At 59.2% G+C, this 18,197-nt stretch overlaps 3 protein-coding genes across 6 annotated transcripts in view; 1 reads left to right on the top strand and 2 right to left on the bottom strand.

Moving 5' to 3' along the window:
- Positions 1–3,607: 3,607 nt before the first annotated feature.
- On the bottom strand, positions 3,608–10,741 carry NENF (neudesin neurotrophic factor). Of its 2 annotated transcripts, XM_055144396.1 has the most exons (6): positions 10,144–10,741; positions 8,724–8,786; positions 6,685–6,724; positions 5,066–5,126; positions 4,162–4,265; positions 3,608–3,821 (listed from the first exon to the last, which is right to left on the bottom strand). In XM_055144396.1, the coding sequence occupies exons 1-6, from the start codon at positions 10,209–10,211 to the stop codon at positions 3,645–3,647; spliced, it is 513 nt and encodes a 170-aa protein (XP_055000371.1). In that variant the 5' UTR covers positions 10,212–10,741; the 3' UTR covers positions 3,608–3,644. The 2 variants fall into 2 exon arrangements, with proteins under 2 accessions (XP_055000371.1, XP_004613096.1); XM_004613039.2 differs by lacking the exons at positions 6,685–6,724; positions 8,724–8,786; positions 10,144–10,741 and adding an exon at positions 8,259–8,465.
- Positions 10,742–10,968: 227 nt separating this feature from the next.
- Positions 10,969–16,920, top strand: PACC1 (proton activated chloride channel 1). Of its 3 annotated transcripts, XM_055144394.1 has the most exons (9): positions 10,988–11,102; positions 11,956–12,071; positions 12,361–12,448; positions 13,031–13,240; positions 13,589–13,740; positions 14,577–14,719; positions 14,803–14,947; positions 15,692–15,799; positions 16,184–16,918. In XM_055144394.1, exons 4-9 carry the CDS (start codon positions 13,129–13,131, stop codon positions 16,478–16,480), a joined length of 957 nt encoding a protein of 318 aa, XP_055000369.1. In that variant the 5' UTR covers positions 10,988–11,102; positions 11,956–12,071; positions 12,361–12,448; positions 13,031–13,128; the 3' UTR covers positions 16,481–16,918. The 3 variants fall into 3 exon arrangements, with proteins under 3 accessions (XP_055000368.1, XP_055000370.1, XP_055000369.1); XM_055144393.1 differs by lacking the exon at positions 11,956–12,071 and having other exon boundaries at positions 10,969–11,102; positions 16,184–16,920; XM_055144395.1 differs by lacking the exons at positions 11,956–12,071; positions 14,803–14,947; positions 16,184–16,918 and having other exon boundaries at positions 10,969–11,102; positions 15,692–15,803.
- A 276-nt stretch (positions 16,921–17,196) lies between these two features.
- Positions 17,197–18,197, bottom strand: part of PPP2R5A (protein phosphatase 2 regulatory subunit B'alpha) — a 38,852-nt gene continuing 37,851 nt past the window's right edge. The window contains exon 13 of the mRNA XM_055144392.1: positions 17,197–18,097. Within this exon, the coding sequence (XP_055000367.1) occupies positions 17,962–18,097 (136 nt within the window). The 3' untranslated portion in view covers positions 17,197–17,961. The remainder of the gene's footprint in view (positions 18,098–18,197) is intronic.

The following is an 18,197-nucleotide window of genomic DNA, read 5'->3' as shown; positions in this document are numbered from 1 at the left end:
CATACTCTGGCCAGCCTCCTGGAAGCCACATCCACTTTGCCCCCTGGCCACCAGGGCACGGGCTCAGGCTGCACTAGAATGTGCTAGAAAGACCGGGATTTCACTCTGTCCTCGTGTCTCCGTGGCCCTGTCTGTGTGCCCATATCTCTGTTCCCATGTCTGTCTGCTTCCGTCCCGTGTTTGTCCCCATGTGTCTTTCTCACATTTTGGTCTATCCTTTCCTGCTGTCACCCCGGTTAGGCTCCCCCTCCGCAGAGCAGGAAGAACACAGGGCTGGTGTCCCAGGGGCTCAGAAAGGCCCTTCCCTGACCCCACACCAAGCTGCTTCTCGTGGTGCGAGGCAATGTGGCAGCGTCTAGGTCAGATGTCCTGTATTTTTGTGCCCCCTCTGTAGGGCCACCTCTGACAACCCTGAGTGACAGCTTGACACAGTCCCGGCTCTCTGAGCCCAGAAACATGTGCCCTGCACGCACAGAGCAGCGGCACCCCAGCTGGAACCGCTGGTGACCCTGACCCGCTGGGGAGGCCGCCAAGTGGACCCCAGGACGCCACGAGCCTGAGAAGCCGGGCACTAGGGGCCGGGCCACTGCGGGTCCTCCTCAGAGCCCGGCTGCCCCCTGCTGCTGTCTCAGCTGCACAGCCCCTGGGGCTGGGGACGCTGGTGTGGAATGTTCTGGGCAGAGCATGAGCCCCTTCGCACTGCTCCCCAAGTGTGCGACTCCCAGGGGGGCCGTGTCGGGGGCACCCAACACCTCAACACTGGCTCTCACCCCTGGAGACCCCCTCCTGCGCAGGCCAGGCCCACTTGGGTGAGGCTGGGATGCCGCCCTCCGCCCTCCACACTGAGTCCCCGTGGTGACCCGGCCTCTGTCTCTGAGTCACTGGCACAGCCACCGCGTCCACAGTGCCCTTCCTGGGTGTGCAGAGACTGGTTCCTGGGCAGGCGGGGTCAGTAAGGTGGAATGTTCTGGAGGGGTGTGTCCAGCGGGGAGTGTTGTGGAAGGGGCGCCCCGGGCGGCCGCAGTCCTCTGGCCCTACTGATCCCCAGGAGAGCCCCGTGGGCCGTGAACAGGACCCAGCCACAGGCGCCACGGGGCCCCTCCCTCCTCGGGCGTCCTCGCACACCCCTCACAGTGCTGAGTCGGGGGCCCAGGCTCGCCCCGGGCACTGGTGATGGCCCCGAGCAACGCTGGGGCGACGCCCAGCCAGGGCCAGGCCTGAGCCCCAAGAGTAGCTGCTGTGGCCCAAGGCCCACAGAGAAATGAAAGGCAGAAACGGCTGTTCCCAGGACCTCAGCATGCAGAGGCCTCAGGGCAGAGCCTCAGACCCTGCTCCTGAGAGAGGAGCGCTGGGCGGAGGGGAGGGGTGAGAATGTGCCCTGGGGAGCGCCAGGATCCCGCGCTCGGTCCTCAGAGTAGCCCGGCGCGAGCCATCGGCTACACACTGCCGCCCCCTGGTGGCCAAGGCAGGGGTGGTAGCGAGCTTGCCTACGGAGTCTCAAGGGAGCTTAAGTTGGTTTCTCTGCTGTCCAGGATACACTTCCAGCTGGTAGGTACGGGTGGGAGAGAAGGGGAGCTGGGACCCAGGGGCAGAGGTGAAAGGTGAATCAAGATGCAGCCTCCACTGGTCTCTCATTCTGGGTAACTCAGGGAAGGGACCACCAAGTAAAATGTGGTTGGAGGTCATGTGGGGGAAGGGTGAGGCGGGCGGAATACAGACTAGAGACTGAACATAATGGCCACTCAACACCTCTATTGCAAACCACAACACCTAATCAGAGAGAGAGAACAAAAGGGAATTCCCTGCCATAGTGGCAGTGTGGGGTGGGGGGAGACGGGTCTGGGGAGGGGGGGAGGGATGTTGGGTTTACGGGTGGTGGAGAATGGGCACTGGTGAAGGGATGGGTTATTGAACTTTGTATGGGGGAAGCATGAGCATAAAGATGTATGGATCTGTAACTGTACCCTCATGATGACTCTCTAATTAAAAATAAACTAATAAAAAAAAAATGCAGCCTCCAGAGCCTTGCTTTGGGAGTGGGATGTGAGTGCATGCACACGTGTGTGACTGTGTACCAATGTGAGTATACGTGTGTGCATGTGTGTGTGAGCACATGTGTGCAAATAACTGTGAATGCATGTGTGTATGTGCATGAGTATGTGTAGATTTTCAAGTATGTGTATGCATGTGTGCAAGTGAGCACCTGTGCATGTGTGTGTGTACCCTTCCCTGGGGAGAGTGTGCATATGACAGAATGTATGAGAGTATGTGTGTGACTATGTTCATGGGTGTATGCAACTATGTGCATGAGTGCACGTGTATGCAACCATGCATGTGTGTGATGTGTAGGGCTGCTTATGTAACTGTGTGTCAGTGTATACTTTAACTAGGGCCCCGGAGACCCCGACCCACCTTTAGTCCTGTCCCCGCTTTCTCCACGGCTGTGCAAGCCTGGGGAAGCGGGCCGCTCTCTCCCTGCCGGGCCCCATCTCCTGGAAGGCAGGAGCCCTCACCAGGGCATGTGGGGCCTGTGGGGGCAGTGGGGGACAGGGAGCTGCTCAGGGAGAGTGGAACAGAGCGGCTGCATTTGCTGTCACACAGGGACACTCAGGGCTGGTCAGGCACCTCCACCCCAGGCCCTTTGGGGAGGACAACACCTGTGCCCAGAATAGAGGGGCCTGAAGAGTGGGGGGTGGGTCCCCTGCAGCTGCCAAGGGATGACTCCTGGGGCACTGTGGCCTACCAGGTGGGGGGTGGGAACCCCGGCGGATTCCCCACATCCTGATCCCCTCAATGACCCACATCTCTGTGGAGTCCTGGTCCTGGGGACCCTTGGAGACCTGGCAAGCAAAGGCAGCTCCTGACTTGTGCCCTGGCAGCCCCAGGTCCCAGCAGACAGGAGCCAGGGGATGGGCTGGCTTGGGCTGGGTCAGCTGGACAGAGGCACTGCCCAGTCCTCTGGGATTCTGTGAAGCTGCACAGTGGCTAGGGACTTGGGGTTGCAGCTCAGAGGGGAAGGGAAAGGAGGACCCAGAGCACTCAGCTGCTGAATTCCGGGTACTCCAGAGGCCCCAGCAGCAGTGCAGAGTTGGGAGAGCACTGTGGCTAGCGGCAGGGACCTGGCATTTCCCAAGATGCTCCAGCCTTGGCTGTGACGTGTCTAAGTGGGCCCACAAGACAAAAGGGTACCACGGAAGGTCACCCCAGGAGCCGGCACAGCCACGCAGGCAGGGGCGAGGCCCACCAGGGCACCTGGGAGGCTGTGGGCACTGCTAAGCCCAGGGTGATAGTCATGTGGCCACAGAAGTGGGTGGGAAACTGAGACTGAGGCAGATGGTGCTCAAGGCAGGGTCCTGACCTGGGCATGGGGACTGGCAGGAAGGAAAGAAACCTGGAGGGCCAAGAGCGGCACTGACCTGGGCGGGGGGGAGGGGAGAGCAGACGGGGAACTGAGGTCGACGTAGAATGAAGTGAGGGGTGTGGGCTGCCCTCGGTCATGCCCACCCCATGCCTAAAAAAGCTGGCAGTGGCTGGGCACACACAACTGCTGCTCCGGGGGCTCCAGGTGGGGGTGCACCTGGCGTATCAGGCAGGACAGTGGCGGCGGCACGGTCTGAGAGTGGCTTTATTGCATGGCCGGCAGCTCACAGCTCCTCACGCAGGTCAAAATGCGGCCGGTCCTCGGGGATGAAGTTGACGTTGGGGCTCCCGTCCGGATTGAGGATGCGCCGGGCTGTGTAACCCACGATGGGGTACTTGGCCTTGTACACCTCGGTGAAGACCGTCTCCAGCGACTGCAGCTCCTCTTCCGTCAGGCCTGTCTGCAGGGAGCCCAGGAGCGGGGGAGGGGGCGCTCGGCCTGGGCCTCCCGCGCTCCCCGCAGGGCAGCCACAGCACAACTGCCACGGGAGCAGAGGCTCCTGCGGACCCTGCGCAGGATCTCTGGAGATGGACAGCCCAGGGCAGGAGGACACGCGGCCTCCCCACGGCCCCCACCCCGCTGTGGCCTCCACAGGATTCCTGGGGACCTCACTGTGACAGAATAGTGACCCCACCCTGCCCCGTGTGCATGAGGGGTCCCGGGAGGCCGCGGTGGTGGTGCAGGAAGCAGGGAGGGCTCAGCTGGGGCGACACATGCAGTGCAGCGCCCCCAAGGCTCACAGTGTCATAGGTGAGGTCCGCAGGGTCCAGGGACATCTTGGCCACCCCCCTTGTGGAGTCCTTCCCAGTCAGAGCGTTGTAGGGGGCACCTCGGCCATAAAACTCTGCAAAGGGGGAGGAGAGGTGTGAGAGCCTGGCCAGCAGGAGACGGGGAGGCAGGGGGCTGTCAGGCCCTGCCAGCCTCACAACACCTTGGGCCTCAGGAAGGGCAGCAGGAGGAGGGGGCCCTCTCAGGGTCGCCCTATCTGTCCGCACCTCCCGTATTCAGAATATGGAGAAGAGGTGATGGGAAATGGGACCTGGGCCAGAGCAACAAGCACAGTGGGAAGGGCGCCAGCCTGGTATGGGCTGGCCCATGTGACTCCCAGCACCCCACAGGGTCCCTCGAACAAAGTAGTAAGAGCATGAAGACAGTGTCTTAGAAGGATTTAAGATGCAGCTCCAAAGGCTGGCACACATGCTCTGCATGCAGGGTCCTGATCCCACTTCAGCCCCAAACACTGTGAGGGCCCCACACACAGCCCGGCCGAGAAGCACTATCTGGCCGGCCTAGACCCCGAACCGTCAGGCCCACACCCTGGCACCAGGCCAGGCCTCTCCAGCAGAGGCTGGTACCAGGCCAGGGTCTGAACTACCTCCACGGGATACTGAACTGCTCAGGTATGTCCCATGATCCCTTCTCCTGGCTGAGAAGTGCATCCTCTCCCGGCAGTGAGAGGGAACCATCAGTGTGAGCCTGGTTCTGCAGGGCATGAGGGCCACAGAGGACACGGGACGAGCTGGGCATCACGGCAGAGACTCCGGGAGCCACGCTGAGCCGCCATGTTGGCTACAGTGAAGGGAGGGCATCCCTGGGGCCATGTGCACCCAGGCCCCCGAAGGACTCTGACACCCAGACACTTACGCTTCTCGGAGGAGACGTCAAACACCACGCCCTTCACAGCCATGAGGATGGGCTTGTTTACCTGGAAACACAGGGTAGCAGGGAGGCGGCTCTGTCCACCACCGCCCCACACTGACCACACACCACATACATGGAAAAGGTACAGATCACGACAAGACACGCCAATATCTTAAACAACAATCTAGGAATCAGAGAGCACAGCAGGCAGGACACTTGCCATGCATGCAGCTAACTCGGGTTTCATCCCCAGCACTCCATACGGTCCCCCAAGGACCGCCAGGAGTGATCCCTGAGCACAGAGATAGGAATAAGCCCTGAGCATCATCAGGTGTGGCTCAAAAATAACAAAAAAAATATTCCTACACAATGGTTTTACCCAGATACAAACCGAAAGGACAGGCTGGGAAGATAGTAGAAAATAGTAGAAAGAAAGGTTAAGACACTTGCCTCGCATGCGGCAGCTCTGGTTTGGCCCTTGGCAGTGCCAGGCACGGCCACTGTCACAGAGCAGGCACAGCTCCCAGCCAGAATAAACGTTAGAGGGATATACAGAGTACAGATTTTGTTTGTGTTTTGGGGCCACACTCTGCACTCAGGAATCACTCCTGGACACCATATGGGGTGCTGAAGAGCGAACCAGGTTTGGCTACAAAGGTAAGCACCCTCCCTGCTGTCCTGCTGCTCAGCCCCTACTGCAGTATCCATAGGGGATAATCACAGGGGAGCTCTCAGACAGGAGGAACCACCACCCCAACGCGCCACCAGCAACTCAGCTGTTTGCTAACTCTCCTGTTTGGGGCATCTGCTTTCAACTTCTCAGAACTACGGACGCTGCATTCAAATATTTTCTTTTAGATCCGGTAAACTGTTTCTTTGAGACCTATTTCAATGCATGAATCCCAGGGTCAGAGTATAGAAACGACTCACATTTAGTGTTTTCCCAGTTGGTCCTTTGAAAAACCATCTGGAGCAGAAGAAATACACAAGCACAGTTCTGACAAAGTTTTATCCTTAATTTTTTTTTGTCCCAATAGCCAGCATGAAGTGGTACCTTAGCTCACATATATAAGTTAAATGTAGCCTTATTTAGAGAGAAAACTAGGGAAGTCTGTCCAGTGCTGGTACAGGTAGCGCATGCCATTGGGACTGAACTTCCTGACCATCGGGCATGGGTCAGGAAGACATTCTTTTTTTTTTTAATTAATTTATTCTTTTAGGGGCTGGAGCGATAGCACAGCGGGTAGGGCGTTTGCCTCGCACGCAGCCAAACTGAGTTCGATTCCCAGCATCCCATATGGTCCCCTGAGCACTGCCAGGGGCGATTCCTGAGTGCAGAGCCAGGAGTAACCCTTGTGCACCGCCAGGTGTAACCCAAAAAGGAAAAAAAAAATTTATTCTTTTATTGAATCACCATGTGGAAAGTTACAAAGCTTTCAGGTTTAAGTCCCAGTTATACAATGCTCGAACAGCCATCCCTTCACCAGTGCACATACTCCACCACCAAGAATCACAGTATACCTCCCCCCTCCCCCCCACCTTCCCAGCCCCCCACCCCGCCTGTGTAACTGACAAATTTCACTTTACTTTGATTACATTCAATATTTCAACAAAAAACTCACTATTATTGTTTGGAGAGTCTCTCCCCTAAAGTCAGACCTGCTGAAAAGGAAGCATTTGACAATTTGTTTTCCATTGCTGAGAATGAAGAGATATGAGGTCGAGTGGCCACACTAGCGGCCGCACGGTTTTGGACTTCTGTATTTTAGTATTTTAGTAACTAAGTCCAGGAGAAATATCTGCCAGAAATTGCATCATTGCCAGCTTGTACCTCTCAGCTACTTTATATTCCACATATGAGTGCAACCTTTCTATGTTTGTCTCTTTCTTTCTGACTCATTTCACTCAACATGATACTTTCCATGTTGATCCATTTATATGCAAATTTCATGACTTCATATTTTCTGACAGCTACATAGTATTCCATTGTGTAGATGTACCAGAGTTTCTTTAACCAGTCATCTGTTTTTGGGCACTCTGGTTTTTTCCAGATTGTGGCTATTGCAAACAGTGCTGCAATGAACATAGAAATGCAGATGTGATTTCTACTGTACCATTTTGCCTCTCCGGGATATATTCCCAGGAGTGGTATTGCTGGGTCAAATGGAAGCTCAATTTCTAATTTTTTGAGAATCTTCCATATTGTTTTCCAAAAGGGCTGAACCAGTCGGCATTCCCACCAGCAGTGAAGGAGAGTTCCTTTCTACCCACAACAGGAAGACATTCTTAACTGGACCCCACTTCTATATCTACAGCTTTAGGGTGTGCCTAAGCAAAACAATGTTTTTTCTTTCACATGGCCTTTCTTTCACAGATGTGATTCTACAGGTACCCCCTCCCCCCAAGGGGATAAAACCAGATAAATCAAAAACAAATCTGTGAAGCAGCCACAGGAAACGTGGCACCCAACTCTGTGGCCCCACACAGCTCTGCAGGTCCCCGGGGTGCACCTGGAAGCGCCCTCCAGCGCCGAAGGGGGTCCCCAAGGTGCTGGGAAGCCTTGATAGGTGACTGGGATCCACCCTGCATACAGACCTGGTGTGAGAGCAGGGAGGAACACTCTGGAAGGCCAGGAGACCCTGCGAGGAGCCTTCCAGGGAGACAGGCCCTCTGTGCCACTCTTCCCTGCAGGATCCCCCCCACACACACCCCGTGCTCCGTGGCACCTGCCCCAGGAAGGCATGGCAAGACCTCGGGGCACCCCTGGCTCCCTGCTCTGCAAGCGCTTGGGGCCCTCTGAGCTCTGCTGCCGTCTAGCCTGTGGGTTCCGGCAGGACGGGTCATCTCTCCGCGCTGGACCCACCCTGGTCCGCCTCACAACAGGTTGGCGCCAGGACTCTCTGAAACGCCCCGCCCCGCCCCAGGGCACCCCAAACCCGGCCACCACCACTGCCGGCTCCCAAGGCCCCCGCCCGGAGCATTTGGTAACCGGGACACTGGACCCCGCGAGCGAGGTGGTTGGGGTGGGCTTCGGGGAGCCCCGCGACACCGAGTTCCCGGGTGCGCTGGGACGGGCTGCTCCGACCCGCCCGCGCCCCCACGCCGCCCCCGGCCAAAGGCGCCAGCGGAGATGGCGCCCCCGGATACCTCCCGTCCGCGGCCGCTGGACACTGGCCCGGCCCGGGCGACCGCCTACCTCGACGCCGTTGTAGCGCGCCAGCTCCTCCTCCGTGAAGAGCCGCACCGGGCTCACCGGCTCTCTCTTCTTCGTAACCTGCCCGCGGATGGCGGGCAGCACCAGGACCAGGGCCAGCGCGGCCAGCGGCCACAGCCTCCGCCCTGCAGCAGGGCCCGCCATGGAGCGCGCGAGCGGGGCCCGGGCGGTCTGGGCGGGGCCCACGCCCTTCTCGGAAATCAACCAATCCTGCTCCGCCCGTGGCGCCGGACCCCTCCCACCTACCTTGGCCCACGCCCCCTGCCCTCGGAGCCCCGCCCCCGAGCTAAAATCCCCGCCTACTTTCTCAGGAGCCCCGCCCCCTACAATATAATCACGCCCATCTTTCCTGGATCCCCGCCCCTACCTAAGCCCCGCCCATCTACTCCACTGGACCCCGCCCACCGCGCGGGCCCTGCCCTTCCGCGACCGCAGCAAGGAACCTACCTAGCTGCAGCTACAGCCGCCGCCGGCAGGAAATGTGGAAGTAGGATGCATCCCGAGGCCCGACTACAAACTGCGGATTGAAGGCAGAGCCAAAGAAGATTCGTTAGATAAATTTAAATAATAATAAAAAATACAATAGCAGAGATAACAACAACAAAAAGATTCGTTAGATTAGTTCCCGGATTAGAAACTCCGCGCTGTGAGCTCTGCCAAGACCGCCCGACTCAGGCTCGCTTGCACAACCTTCCCCTGCTCTAGAATCTGAGATCTGACCAGTTTCACTTCCTCCATTCTCACTAGATGTCTCAATGGGTCTTTCCCATCAACTTCCTTACTGGCCTCTCTCCCTCGGGCCCTCCCAGTGACCCTCCTGACCCCGCAGTCCTGCCCAGTCGGTAGTGGCCCTCCCAGTGCCCCTCGTGTGCTCCAGCCCTCTCTTGCAGCTTCTGTGGCCTGAGCTGGACAGCCTGGGCAGAGGCTGGTCCCCGCTTATCCTACTGATCTTGTGACTCACTTCCGTACCTTCGCGCCTTTCTCCAAGTCTTCAGAACAGGACCCCACTGCAGCAGCCTCCCCACTCCCTTCTCCTCCCTGGAACCCTAGTCTCTGCCACCCAAGGGCTGGGCAATGAAGAGAAGCAACCCCAGCCTGGGATAGGAGGTGGAAGGAAAGTGTGAGCAGAGAACAGGGTAGCAGAACAGAGGCGGATGCAGCTTGATCTGGGCGGTAAGCAGTCCAGAGACCCAGGCGATGAGGAAATGGCCCAGTAGGAGACAATGGGCACCCCAGGTGTGGATATGGGCCAGATCATGCCCAGGCAGGAACCCACACAACACAGGAGACTGGCAGGCCCATGGCGGGGCACGTTGGCAGGCCAGGGGTCTGGGGTGGCCAGGGTGGAGGTGGGGTGCTAGCCCTGGTCCAGGGTAGAGGTGGGGTGCTTGCCCTGGTATGCCTTCGTGCCCACTGGTGGGCACTGGGGTCCTCAGAGCTGATTGAGGGGTTTCTAGTGGCTGAAGCAAAAGGTAGAAAACAGACAGGAGGCAGGTTTCCCAGCTCCCCCAGCTTCCTCTCAAAGCTCTTATCCTCCTGCAGACACAGATTTTCAGTGCTCCGGCTCCAGCTGACTGCCCGGAGCCCCAAACTCGGCACCCTCCCTACTCATCCCAGGCAGTCGCAACTGGTCTGCCTCTTCCCCAGGTCCCCCCAGATCTGCTGTTTATTTTTTATTTATTTAATTTTTTTTCCTTTTTGGGTCACACTTGGAGATGCACAGGGGTTACTCCTGGTTCTGCACTCAGGAATTACTCCTGGCAGTGCTCAGAGGACCATATGGGATGCTGGGAATCAAACCCGGGTTGGCACTGTGCCCTCACTCCAGCCCCACCAGATCTGCTGTTTAGTAGGTGTCAGTTACTACCTTGGAGAAGAATTTGGGCTCAAGAAGAGGGCCCCCTGGGGCTGCAGGGAGAAGGCAGCTGTAGGCATGGAGTGTCAGAAGAGGAAGCCAGGCAGATCAGAGAAGCTGTGAGCTGAGAGAAGTGCTGAGAGAGGGCCAGGAGGGCTGTACTCTTGGACTCCGGTGCGACTTGCAAAAACAAGGGACCTCTCACCTCGGGCCCCATGTGCACTGGTATTGCGAGTTCTCACGCCAACTGGCGCTGTCAAGAGGCCAGTGTGCGTGTCGCTCAAGCAGAAAAGCAGAAACGTGGTTCAGAGGGTCCAGGAACCGCACAAAAGACGGAGAAGTGGGGAGGGGTGGGGATTGAAAGGCGGGGCGGGGGGGGGTGCGATAAGGCGACAAGAAAACGTCGCCCCCCCTGCAGCGGGAGCGGCCTGGGGAAGGTGTCTCTGGCGGGCTGCAGGGCAGCAGCTACCTTCTGGGATCTGCGCCGAGGTGCCCAGGCCTCTCATCTGGGTTTCTGCATCTCTTCTAGGTGGACGTAGTTCTTCCTGCAGTCTGGGTGGGGGGTGGGGGAAGCTGCCTCGGACCGTCTCCCCTCGCAGGACCCCTGCAACGCTCGGGCTCCCACTCAAAACACACCCACCATTCGGCCTCTCTCCCACCTCCCTCCCTGGGGCTCGGGTTCCTCCCCCACTAGGCTCCAGCACCGCAGGCGTTCGGGCACTCCGAGGCTGGGGCCCGGGACTGCATTTCCCGACAGGCCCCGCGCAGCCGCGCGCGGCGCATGCGCGAGCCCTGCCCACCTGGCTCGGCCCGGCAGGCACTGATCCGGCGGCCGCTCGGAACCCGGTCCCGGCGGGGCACGGGCTGCGGCCGCGCGTTTGCCTCGCGGCGCTCCCGGGCCCACCTGCGCCCAGTGTGCGTCGCCCACGCAGGCCATGCCGCGGCAGGAGCGCTCCACGTCCTACCAGGAGGTGCGGCGGGCGGGGAGGGCCCGGCGGCCGCGGGAGCTGCTCCTCGGGGCGGCGGGGGTCCCGCGCGGCGGGCGGCGGACAGGGAGCGGGGCCGCGCCCGCACCGGCCCCCGCTCGGGCACGTGTGTGCCGAGGGGCTGCAGCGCCGCCCCGCGCGCGCGCTCGCTTTCCGCTTTTTTGTCTCCACCCGGCGGACGGCGGCGCCCGGCCTCCCCGCAGCCCAGCGCCCCGCTCCCGCCTTCCCGTCCTCCTCCCGCAGTTGCCCCAGCCTGCCTGGCCCGCCCCCGTCCCCAGCCTGACTCTGCACCCTACACCCCGGGCACTGCCCAGCCCAGCCCACCTCAAAACTCTGCCTCTTTTGGATTTGTGAGCCTGAGTCCCCTCCAGTCCCGCAGTGTTACCCCGGGTGACTGGCTCTCCCACGGGTAACTCCAGGACATGTGAGGCTGCAGCTCATCTCCCAGCGCCCACCCTATGCAGAGAACCGTCTAGAAAGATGCCCTCGTGAGCTCCTGTTCCTCTAACCTCCCGGGTTGGCCAGCAGAGTGGGATACGTGCCGTTAGCTGGTGTAGGATCTGGGGACCCACGGCTTCCTGCTGGTGCTGGGGATAATCTGCCCAAGCCGGAAGTCAGTAGGTTCCAGTGCACCCCAGGAGAGCCGAGCTAGGAGGGGTGCATGGGCAGGGCCAGAGCTCAGGTCCCACTTTGCTCTACCTCTAGGTGGCCCCCCAATTTCCAGGGCAGGTGGTGCCTTGTGGGGCTGCCTTCATGGTGGGGTGTTGCCCAGTGTTGGGGGCGACAGAGGCAGCACTCCCAGATGTGGACAGAAATGCTGACCCTCCTGCTTGCCCAGGCTGGGCTCGGCTGCCTCTCAGCCATCCCCAGAGTCACCCTCGAAGGCTCCCACCTGCCGGCTGTGGCCCCTCCTGAAGCCCCCCTGGGTTCTGTGGCTCTCAGGCTGGGCACCAGGTGAGGAGCTCCTGGCCACAGGCCAAGGAGGGCTCGGGACTGAAATCGGCTGCACTGTACCCCACCGCCAGTCGTGACTGGGGACCTAGGCCAGCTTGCATGTGACCCCAGGTGCCATGGGCGTGGACTGTGTTGTGTTGACTTCTGTCTCTGACCAGCACATGAGATGGGCTTCCCTGGACAAGGATCTTGTTCCCAGAGTGGCCTTAAGGCCCGGTGCCCGGGTGCTGGCTGAGCAGCAGGTCCCCCTTTGTCCTGCCCTCACTTCTGACCGCCTCGTCCCCTGCAGCTGAGTGAGGACTTGGAGCAGGTGGTGGAGGACTTGGAGCAGGACCAGGCGCCCACAGTCCGAGTCCCCAGTCCCGGCGTCTTCCCAGGTGAGGTGCGGCGGCGCCTGATGTCGGATCTCTACCTCTCTGCGGTGCTGCGGAGCCCTAAAGACTTAAGCAGCTGCACCTTCCTGCACACAGCTCCAGGGCCTGGCCTTGGTGCTGGTGTCCAGGCCTCAGGCTCCCTGTAGGCCCAGAGCCCTGGCTCAGGCCGCAGCTCTGCCTCCAGTGCAGCAATGCGTGGCCTCTTTTACCTTTTCAGTTTTTCTCTCTGGTTTTTGTTAGGCTTTGTTTAGTGGCAGTGGGGCTTGAACCCTGCGTCCTGCACACACAGGCTTACATTCACCTCTCACGCTCTATCCTGGACCCCACAGAGGGTCATAGCTCTTGTGATGAGCCGCCACACATGGGCCCAGCCCCAGGCGGGGACTCTGTCCTGTGCCAGGGCCCCCACGGGCTGCTCGGAGGTTGACCCCCTACAGTGCTGGCTGCGCTTGTCTGCGGGGCCTCCTGCCAAGTGAGAGGGAGGCCGTGGCCTCTCAAGGTTTCATTCAGTGCTGACAGTGGTCTGGCCGGGTGGGGGCTGCTGGGAGAGCAGGCCCAGAGGCAGTGACAGGGTGCTGTCCGCAGCCCTGGCCAGCGAGCCCCCTAGCCGCGGCCGCCACGTGAGCAAGGCCTGTCTCAAGAACGTGGCTTCTGTGCTGCTCATCCTCATCTACCTGCTGCTCATGGCGGTGGCTGTCTTCCTGGTCTACCAGACCATCACCGACTTCCGAGAGAAGCTCAAGCACCCTGTCATGTCCGTGTCCTACCAGGAGGTGCAGCAGTACAAGGCCCCAGGTAGGGCCCAGACAGCGCGGGAGACAGGGACTGCGCCAGGGCATCCAGCTGGAGCCGAAGCCAAGCAGAGAAGTGGGAGTGAGGGGCGGGAGGTCCGGCCGCGGGAAGAGGGTCCTGCCACTCAGAGCCCAGCTTGGTTGCTGTGGCTGCCACCGGGGGATCTGGAGGTGGAGCTCAGAGGCGCCTGCCTCGGGTCCGCAGCCTGCCTTGTCTCTCCTGTTCCCTGGGCAGAGCCAGGGGCCCCACTGCTCCCCTGTGGGGACCCAGTTTGAGTCTCATGCTTGGGACCTGGGCTTGGGCCTCAGGGCATCGGGTGGGTGGTGACCCTGAACCTCGTCTGTTCCCCAGGCATCGCACTGTACCCTGGGCAGGCACAACTGCTGAGCTGTCAGCACCACTATGAGACCATCCCCCGTCTGCAGAGTCCAGGACAGCACGGGCTCATGGAGTGTGACACGCGCACAGTCAACTACACGGACCCTTTCTCCAACCAGACCCTGGTGATGACCACTCCTGGGGCACCCCCACTCCTGCTCCACCTTCTCTCTGTAGTGCAGGGGACCCCTAGATCTGAGCATTTGTGGGGTGGGTGGGAAATACAAGCAGCATGTTGGGTCTACTGATGCATGAATGAGAAAGCCCGACCCAAGGTGGGCAGGAAAGGTCCGGGACCCCCAGCCTGCATCCTAGGAGCCCACGGGTGCCAACCTGCACAAAGGAGCCCCCGTCCCAGATCTCACCTGCACCTCCCGCACCGTGTCCACTCCCACAATTGGGAGAGTCAGGGAGGAAGGGAAAGAAGGAGGGAGGGCTGCCAGGCTAGAGAGCACTGGGGGACTCCTTGGTGGGGAACAAGAGTGGGCTCGGGGAGGGGGGCTGGAGAGATAGGACAGCGGGTAGGGCGTTTGCCTTGCACGAGGCTGACCCAGGTTCGATTCCCAGCATTCCCATATGGTTCCCTGAGCACCACCAGGAGTAATTCCTGAGTGCAGAGCCAGGAGTAACCCCTGAGCATCGCCAGGTGTGACCCAAAAAGCAAAAAAAAAAAAAAAAAGAGTGGGTTCAGAAGGAGCGCTCTGGCGATGTGGGAAGCAGAGGTGCTGTTGGTGCTTGTAGCCTTCCTTAGCGGGAAGAACCCGAGAGCTCGAGGAAGAAGGTGGAAGGTACCAGACCCTTGCTCAGAGTTGTGAAGACAGCGGTAGGAAGACATGGTCAGAGGGAGGAGGTTGGTGGGGAGACGTTTGCTCCTGGCACAGACTGGTCAACAACTATGAGCCCTGAGGCTTCAGGCAGAAGGTCCAGGTGGCGCCCCAGCTCACCAGTTGCCGCCCTACAGAAGTCGGCCTTGGTGGTGCGGGGGCCCCGGGAGGTGAAGAAGCGCGAGCTGGTCTTCCTGCAGCTGCGTCTCAACGGCAGCAGCGAGGACTTCAGCGCCATCAGCTACCTGCTCTTCTCCTCCTTCCAGGACTTCCTCCAGAGGTGCAGCGGGGGGGGGGGGGGGGCTGCAGGCGGGGTTCTAGCCCGGGGCCTTCTAGTACCCTGCTGACCAGCCCTGTCCACAGCCCCGACAGGGCGGGTTTTATGCAGGCCTGCGAGAGCGCCTATTCCAGCTGGCGCTTCTCAGGTGGCTTCCGCACCTGGGTTAAGATGTCACTGGTGAAGACGCAGGAGGAGGACGGACGGGAGGCTGTGGAATTCCGGCAGGAGGTAGGCTGGACCCTGGTGAGGAGCACGTGCCTGTCTTACTGTCCTCTAAAGGGGACAGGGGGCCCCCAGGAGCCCATGCTGAGACAGCAGCCCCAGCTGAGGGAAAGGGGGCCTGGGAAACAGCAGCAAGTACCTGGTTTATCTCATTTGTCTCAGTCTAGTGCCCCAAGACATGGGCCCGAGCACGGTGTGGCAGCACTGTGTCCGCCTGGGGGCTGGGAACAGGGCACACAGGTGGGTGAGAAGTGGGCTGGAGGAGCACCCACAGAGCCTGGCTCTGCTCACCCACCTATCTGCTAAAGAGGACCACCCAGGGCTTGAGTGATGGCCACTGGGCTGCTGTCTGGATGCCTTTGGGAAAGGGTGTTCTGGCACTTTCCTTCGGGGCCAGCCTGGGACATGTTCCTTGTGTCCTTCTGTGAGACTGACCATCTGGAGAGCCCTCTAGCCAGGCTCTGACCCCGGGGACACCCCTATCCTAATCTGTGGTTGCTGTTGTGTTCCCACAGCTCCATGCCAGCACACCGGGTATGGGAACATGAACCTCCAGACAAATTTGAGATTTCTGGGCCTTCCTGGTGGTGCCAAGGGCTGACCTGGGTGGCAGGCACAGCTCGAGGATGCACTGGCCCTGGGGCTGCCGGGGGATGGGGGGCATGAGCTTGGGGATTGCCTCCGCCCTGGCGGGTTGACATAGGTAGCGGGCAGCAGGCAGCAGCCCACCTAATGCCACTCTCCGCACAGACCAGTGTGGTTAACTATATTGACCGGCGGCCAGAGGCCGAGAAACACATGCAGCTGTTCTTCGTGGTGTTTGAGTGGAAGGACCCTTTCATCCAGCAGGTCCAGGATGTGAGTAGGGGTAGCGGTGTGGCCATCGGGGAAACGTCACTGCCATGCCCTCAGACCAGGGTTGACAGGCCTGGCACTGGTGACTCTGACAGGCCTGTTTCCCATTTCAGGGACAGCTTGTTTTGGCCTATGAGGCTTAGTCCCCAGCGTTCTGCAGTTCACAACCAGCTGCATCTCTAACGCTCCATATGGGTGCTGGGCTCCTGGGGGCCCCTGGCGTGGTGGCAGGGCTGGGAGATTCGCTTCAGCGGGGCCACTTGCTGCCAGCCTGGGGGTCACTGGGTCATACTTGCAGGCATTTCCTCAGACCAAGCTCTGACACTAGTGGGGAGAGAATAAGGAGGGTTTCCAGGGTCCCTTGCTAGCGGAACCGTTCTCTCTCAGATCGTCACAGCCAACCCCTGGAACACCATCGCACTCCTCTGTGGGGCCTTCCTGGCGCTCTTCAAGGCTGCAGAGTTCGCCAAACTCAGTGTCAAGTGGATGATCAAGGTCCGAAGACGCTACCTGAGAAAGCGGCTGGACAGCAAACCACATAAACTGAGGTCCCCTGGGGCTGTCCCCCATGCGCCCCATCTGCCCTGGCTCCCTAAGCCACTGGCTGCACCATACTCCCGTGAAGAAGCTGGGCTTCCAGGACGATCGGCTGTTTCATCTGAAGGCAGTGTGGACATCATCTGAGTGGTCAAGTCAAAGGCCACCTTCGAGAGTTTGTGCGGACATGCATGAGGGTTATAGACGATGGGTGGGAGAGTGAGTTTCCTGAATTTGTGGCCTGACTTTTCTTGTTTGATGTGTAGCCAGCGTCTGCTTGTGCTGTTCACCATGGAGTCTCAAAGTGGATAGAAGTGGACCCAAAGCTGCCCCACGTGACCGGCTTCACCTGCCACACATCTGACCAGCACTCTCAGTTTAAGCACTTAGCACAGGGTGGAGGCGCCTGGCAAGACTTTCCTGTGGACAGGCTGGCTGCCTGAGCTGCGTGGCACATTGAAGACACTGAGCTAAAACTGAGAGGGACCACCTGGTGGGGTCTGGCCTGTGTGTGGGGTCGAATTGGTATATGGGGATGATCCTCCTAGGGTGAATAAAAGTCCAGTTGGTCCAACAGGAGTGCATGTGCCAGTGTGCCTGTCTGTACCTCTGCTTTGTGGGGCCTCATGACTGGACCCTTCACCCTGCTTACCTCCCAGGTCAGGTAATTGTGGGCAGTGAGGCCCGCTGTGAACACCACAGGGACTGCCCGAGCAGGGCTGAGGGTCCTGGCACACCCAGCATGGTCAATTTCTCTGGAGGTTTCTCATGTCTGTGTTGCCATGTAGCGGGGTAGCGGCTGAGGGCATAGGTGCAGGCACTGAGAATGGAAAATGCTGAGAACGGAAAAAGCAAACATGACATAAGGCAAAATACAAACATAGACTTTATTAAATGCTGCGCAATCCCGCAATGAAGATCTTTCATTACAAAACAGTTTCCACATAACTGCAACTGAAGAGACTGGAATGGTACTCAGGAAACAGAGGGGATATCCTCGGCCAGTGAAGGGCAGACAAGCCCTCTCCGTGGCCAGAGAGAAAGCGACTGTGCTCCTGAACGCAAAGCCAGGCAGTGAGGGAGCCGTCGGGGGTAGGGGGAGACTGCAAGCCCCACTCAGGAGCCGCAGAGGAAGAGAGAACAGTGCAGAATTTGGTTTACTTTCCCAGCTTTTCTATTTTGTGCTTTAAAAAGCCTGGAGATTTAAGTCTTTTGCTCAAATCCCAGAGTAGGTAATATCACCAGTAAAGGGAGGGAGGGCCAGGCCCCCCCTTAGTTCCACTCCAGAAGACCCCCTTGACCTTGGCTGTGAGTAAGGCTGCAGCAGTGAAAGGAAGACTATGAGGGAAGTACACGGAGCGGAGCAGACACTCCGGGTCTAACATGAGCACGATCGAGTTAAGCGTCCTGACCACTCCCGTGATAACCTCACTCGTGTCGGTGATAAATTCATTTCTGTGGACTTCAGAGGTGACAGAATCAATGGACAGAGGGCACAGTATACTGTGGCTGTGACACAGCTCAGTGACAGTTGCCAGAGAAAAAATTGGCTTTTTAATTATACTGATGAGGTTTCATAATTTTTACATATTTCAAAAGTGTAGAGGTTGCCCCGGCGGCAAGGCCCTTTATTTGGCCCCTGTGCTGCTGGGGCTGCTCTCATCCAGATCGTAGGTACTGTTGTGCATCTCCAGCACTTTCTTTAGCTTTAAATCCTCTAATTTTCTCCATAATTCTTCACGTTCCAATTCCTTCTTCTTCTCTCTGCAGATAAATCAGAGTTGTGATCAGAAACCTGCTCACCCAGCCTCACTACGCTGCCCTGGAGGGGGTGCACAGCCCCGCATCATGCTGACGCCACCTC

The sequence above is a fragment of the Sorex araneus genome, chromosome 7 (genome assembly GCF_027595985.1).
Source record: "Sorex araneus isolate mSorAra2 chromosome 7, mSorAra2.pri, whole genome shotgun sequence".
Lineage (NCBI taxonomy): Eukaryota > Metazoa > Chordata > Mammalia > Eulipotyphla > Soricidae > Sorex > Sorex araneus.
The sequence above is the reverse complement of the archived record's forward strand: the minus strand, read 5'-3'. Positions and strand labels throughout refer to the sequence as shown.

Excerpts from the sequence above, each read along its gene's own strand:
- PACC1 (XM_055144393.1), top strand. The coding sequence starts at position 11,067 with ATGCCGCGGCAGGAGCGCTCCACGTCCTACCAGGAG. Across the intron at positions 13,741-14,576 it reads CTTTCTCCAACCAGACCCTG|AAGTCGGCCTTGGTGGTGCG; the intron begins GTGATGACCACT and ends GCCGCCCTACAG. Across the intron at positions 14,720-14,802 it reads TTCCAGGACTTCCTCCAGAG|CCCCGACAGGGCGGGTTTTA; the intron begins GTGCAGCGGGGG and ends CCCTGTCCACAG.
- NENF (XM_055144396.1), bottom strand. The coding sequence starts at position 10,211 with ATGCCTACAGCTGCCTTCTCCCTGCAGCCCCAGGGGGCCCTCTTCTTG. Across the intron at positions 8,787-10,143 it reads AGCCCAAATTCTTCTCCAAG|TCGGGCCTCGGGATGCATCC; the intron begins GTAGTAACTGAC and ends CGCAGTTTGTAG. Across the intron at positions 4,266-5,065 it reads TGACGTCTCCTCCGAGAAGC|AGTTTTATGGCCGAGGTGCC; the intron begins GTAAGTGTCTGG and ends CCCCCTTTGCAG.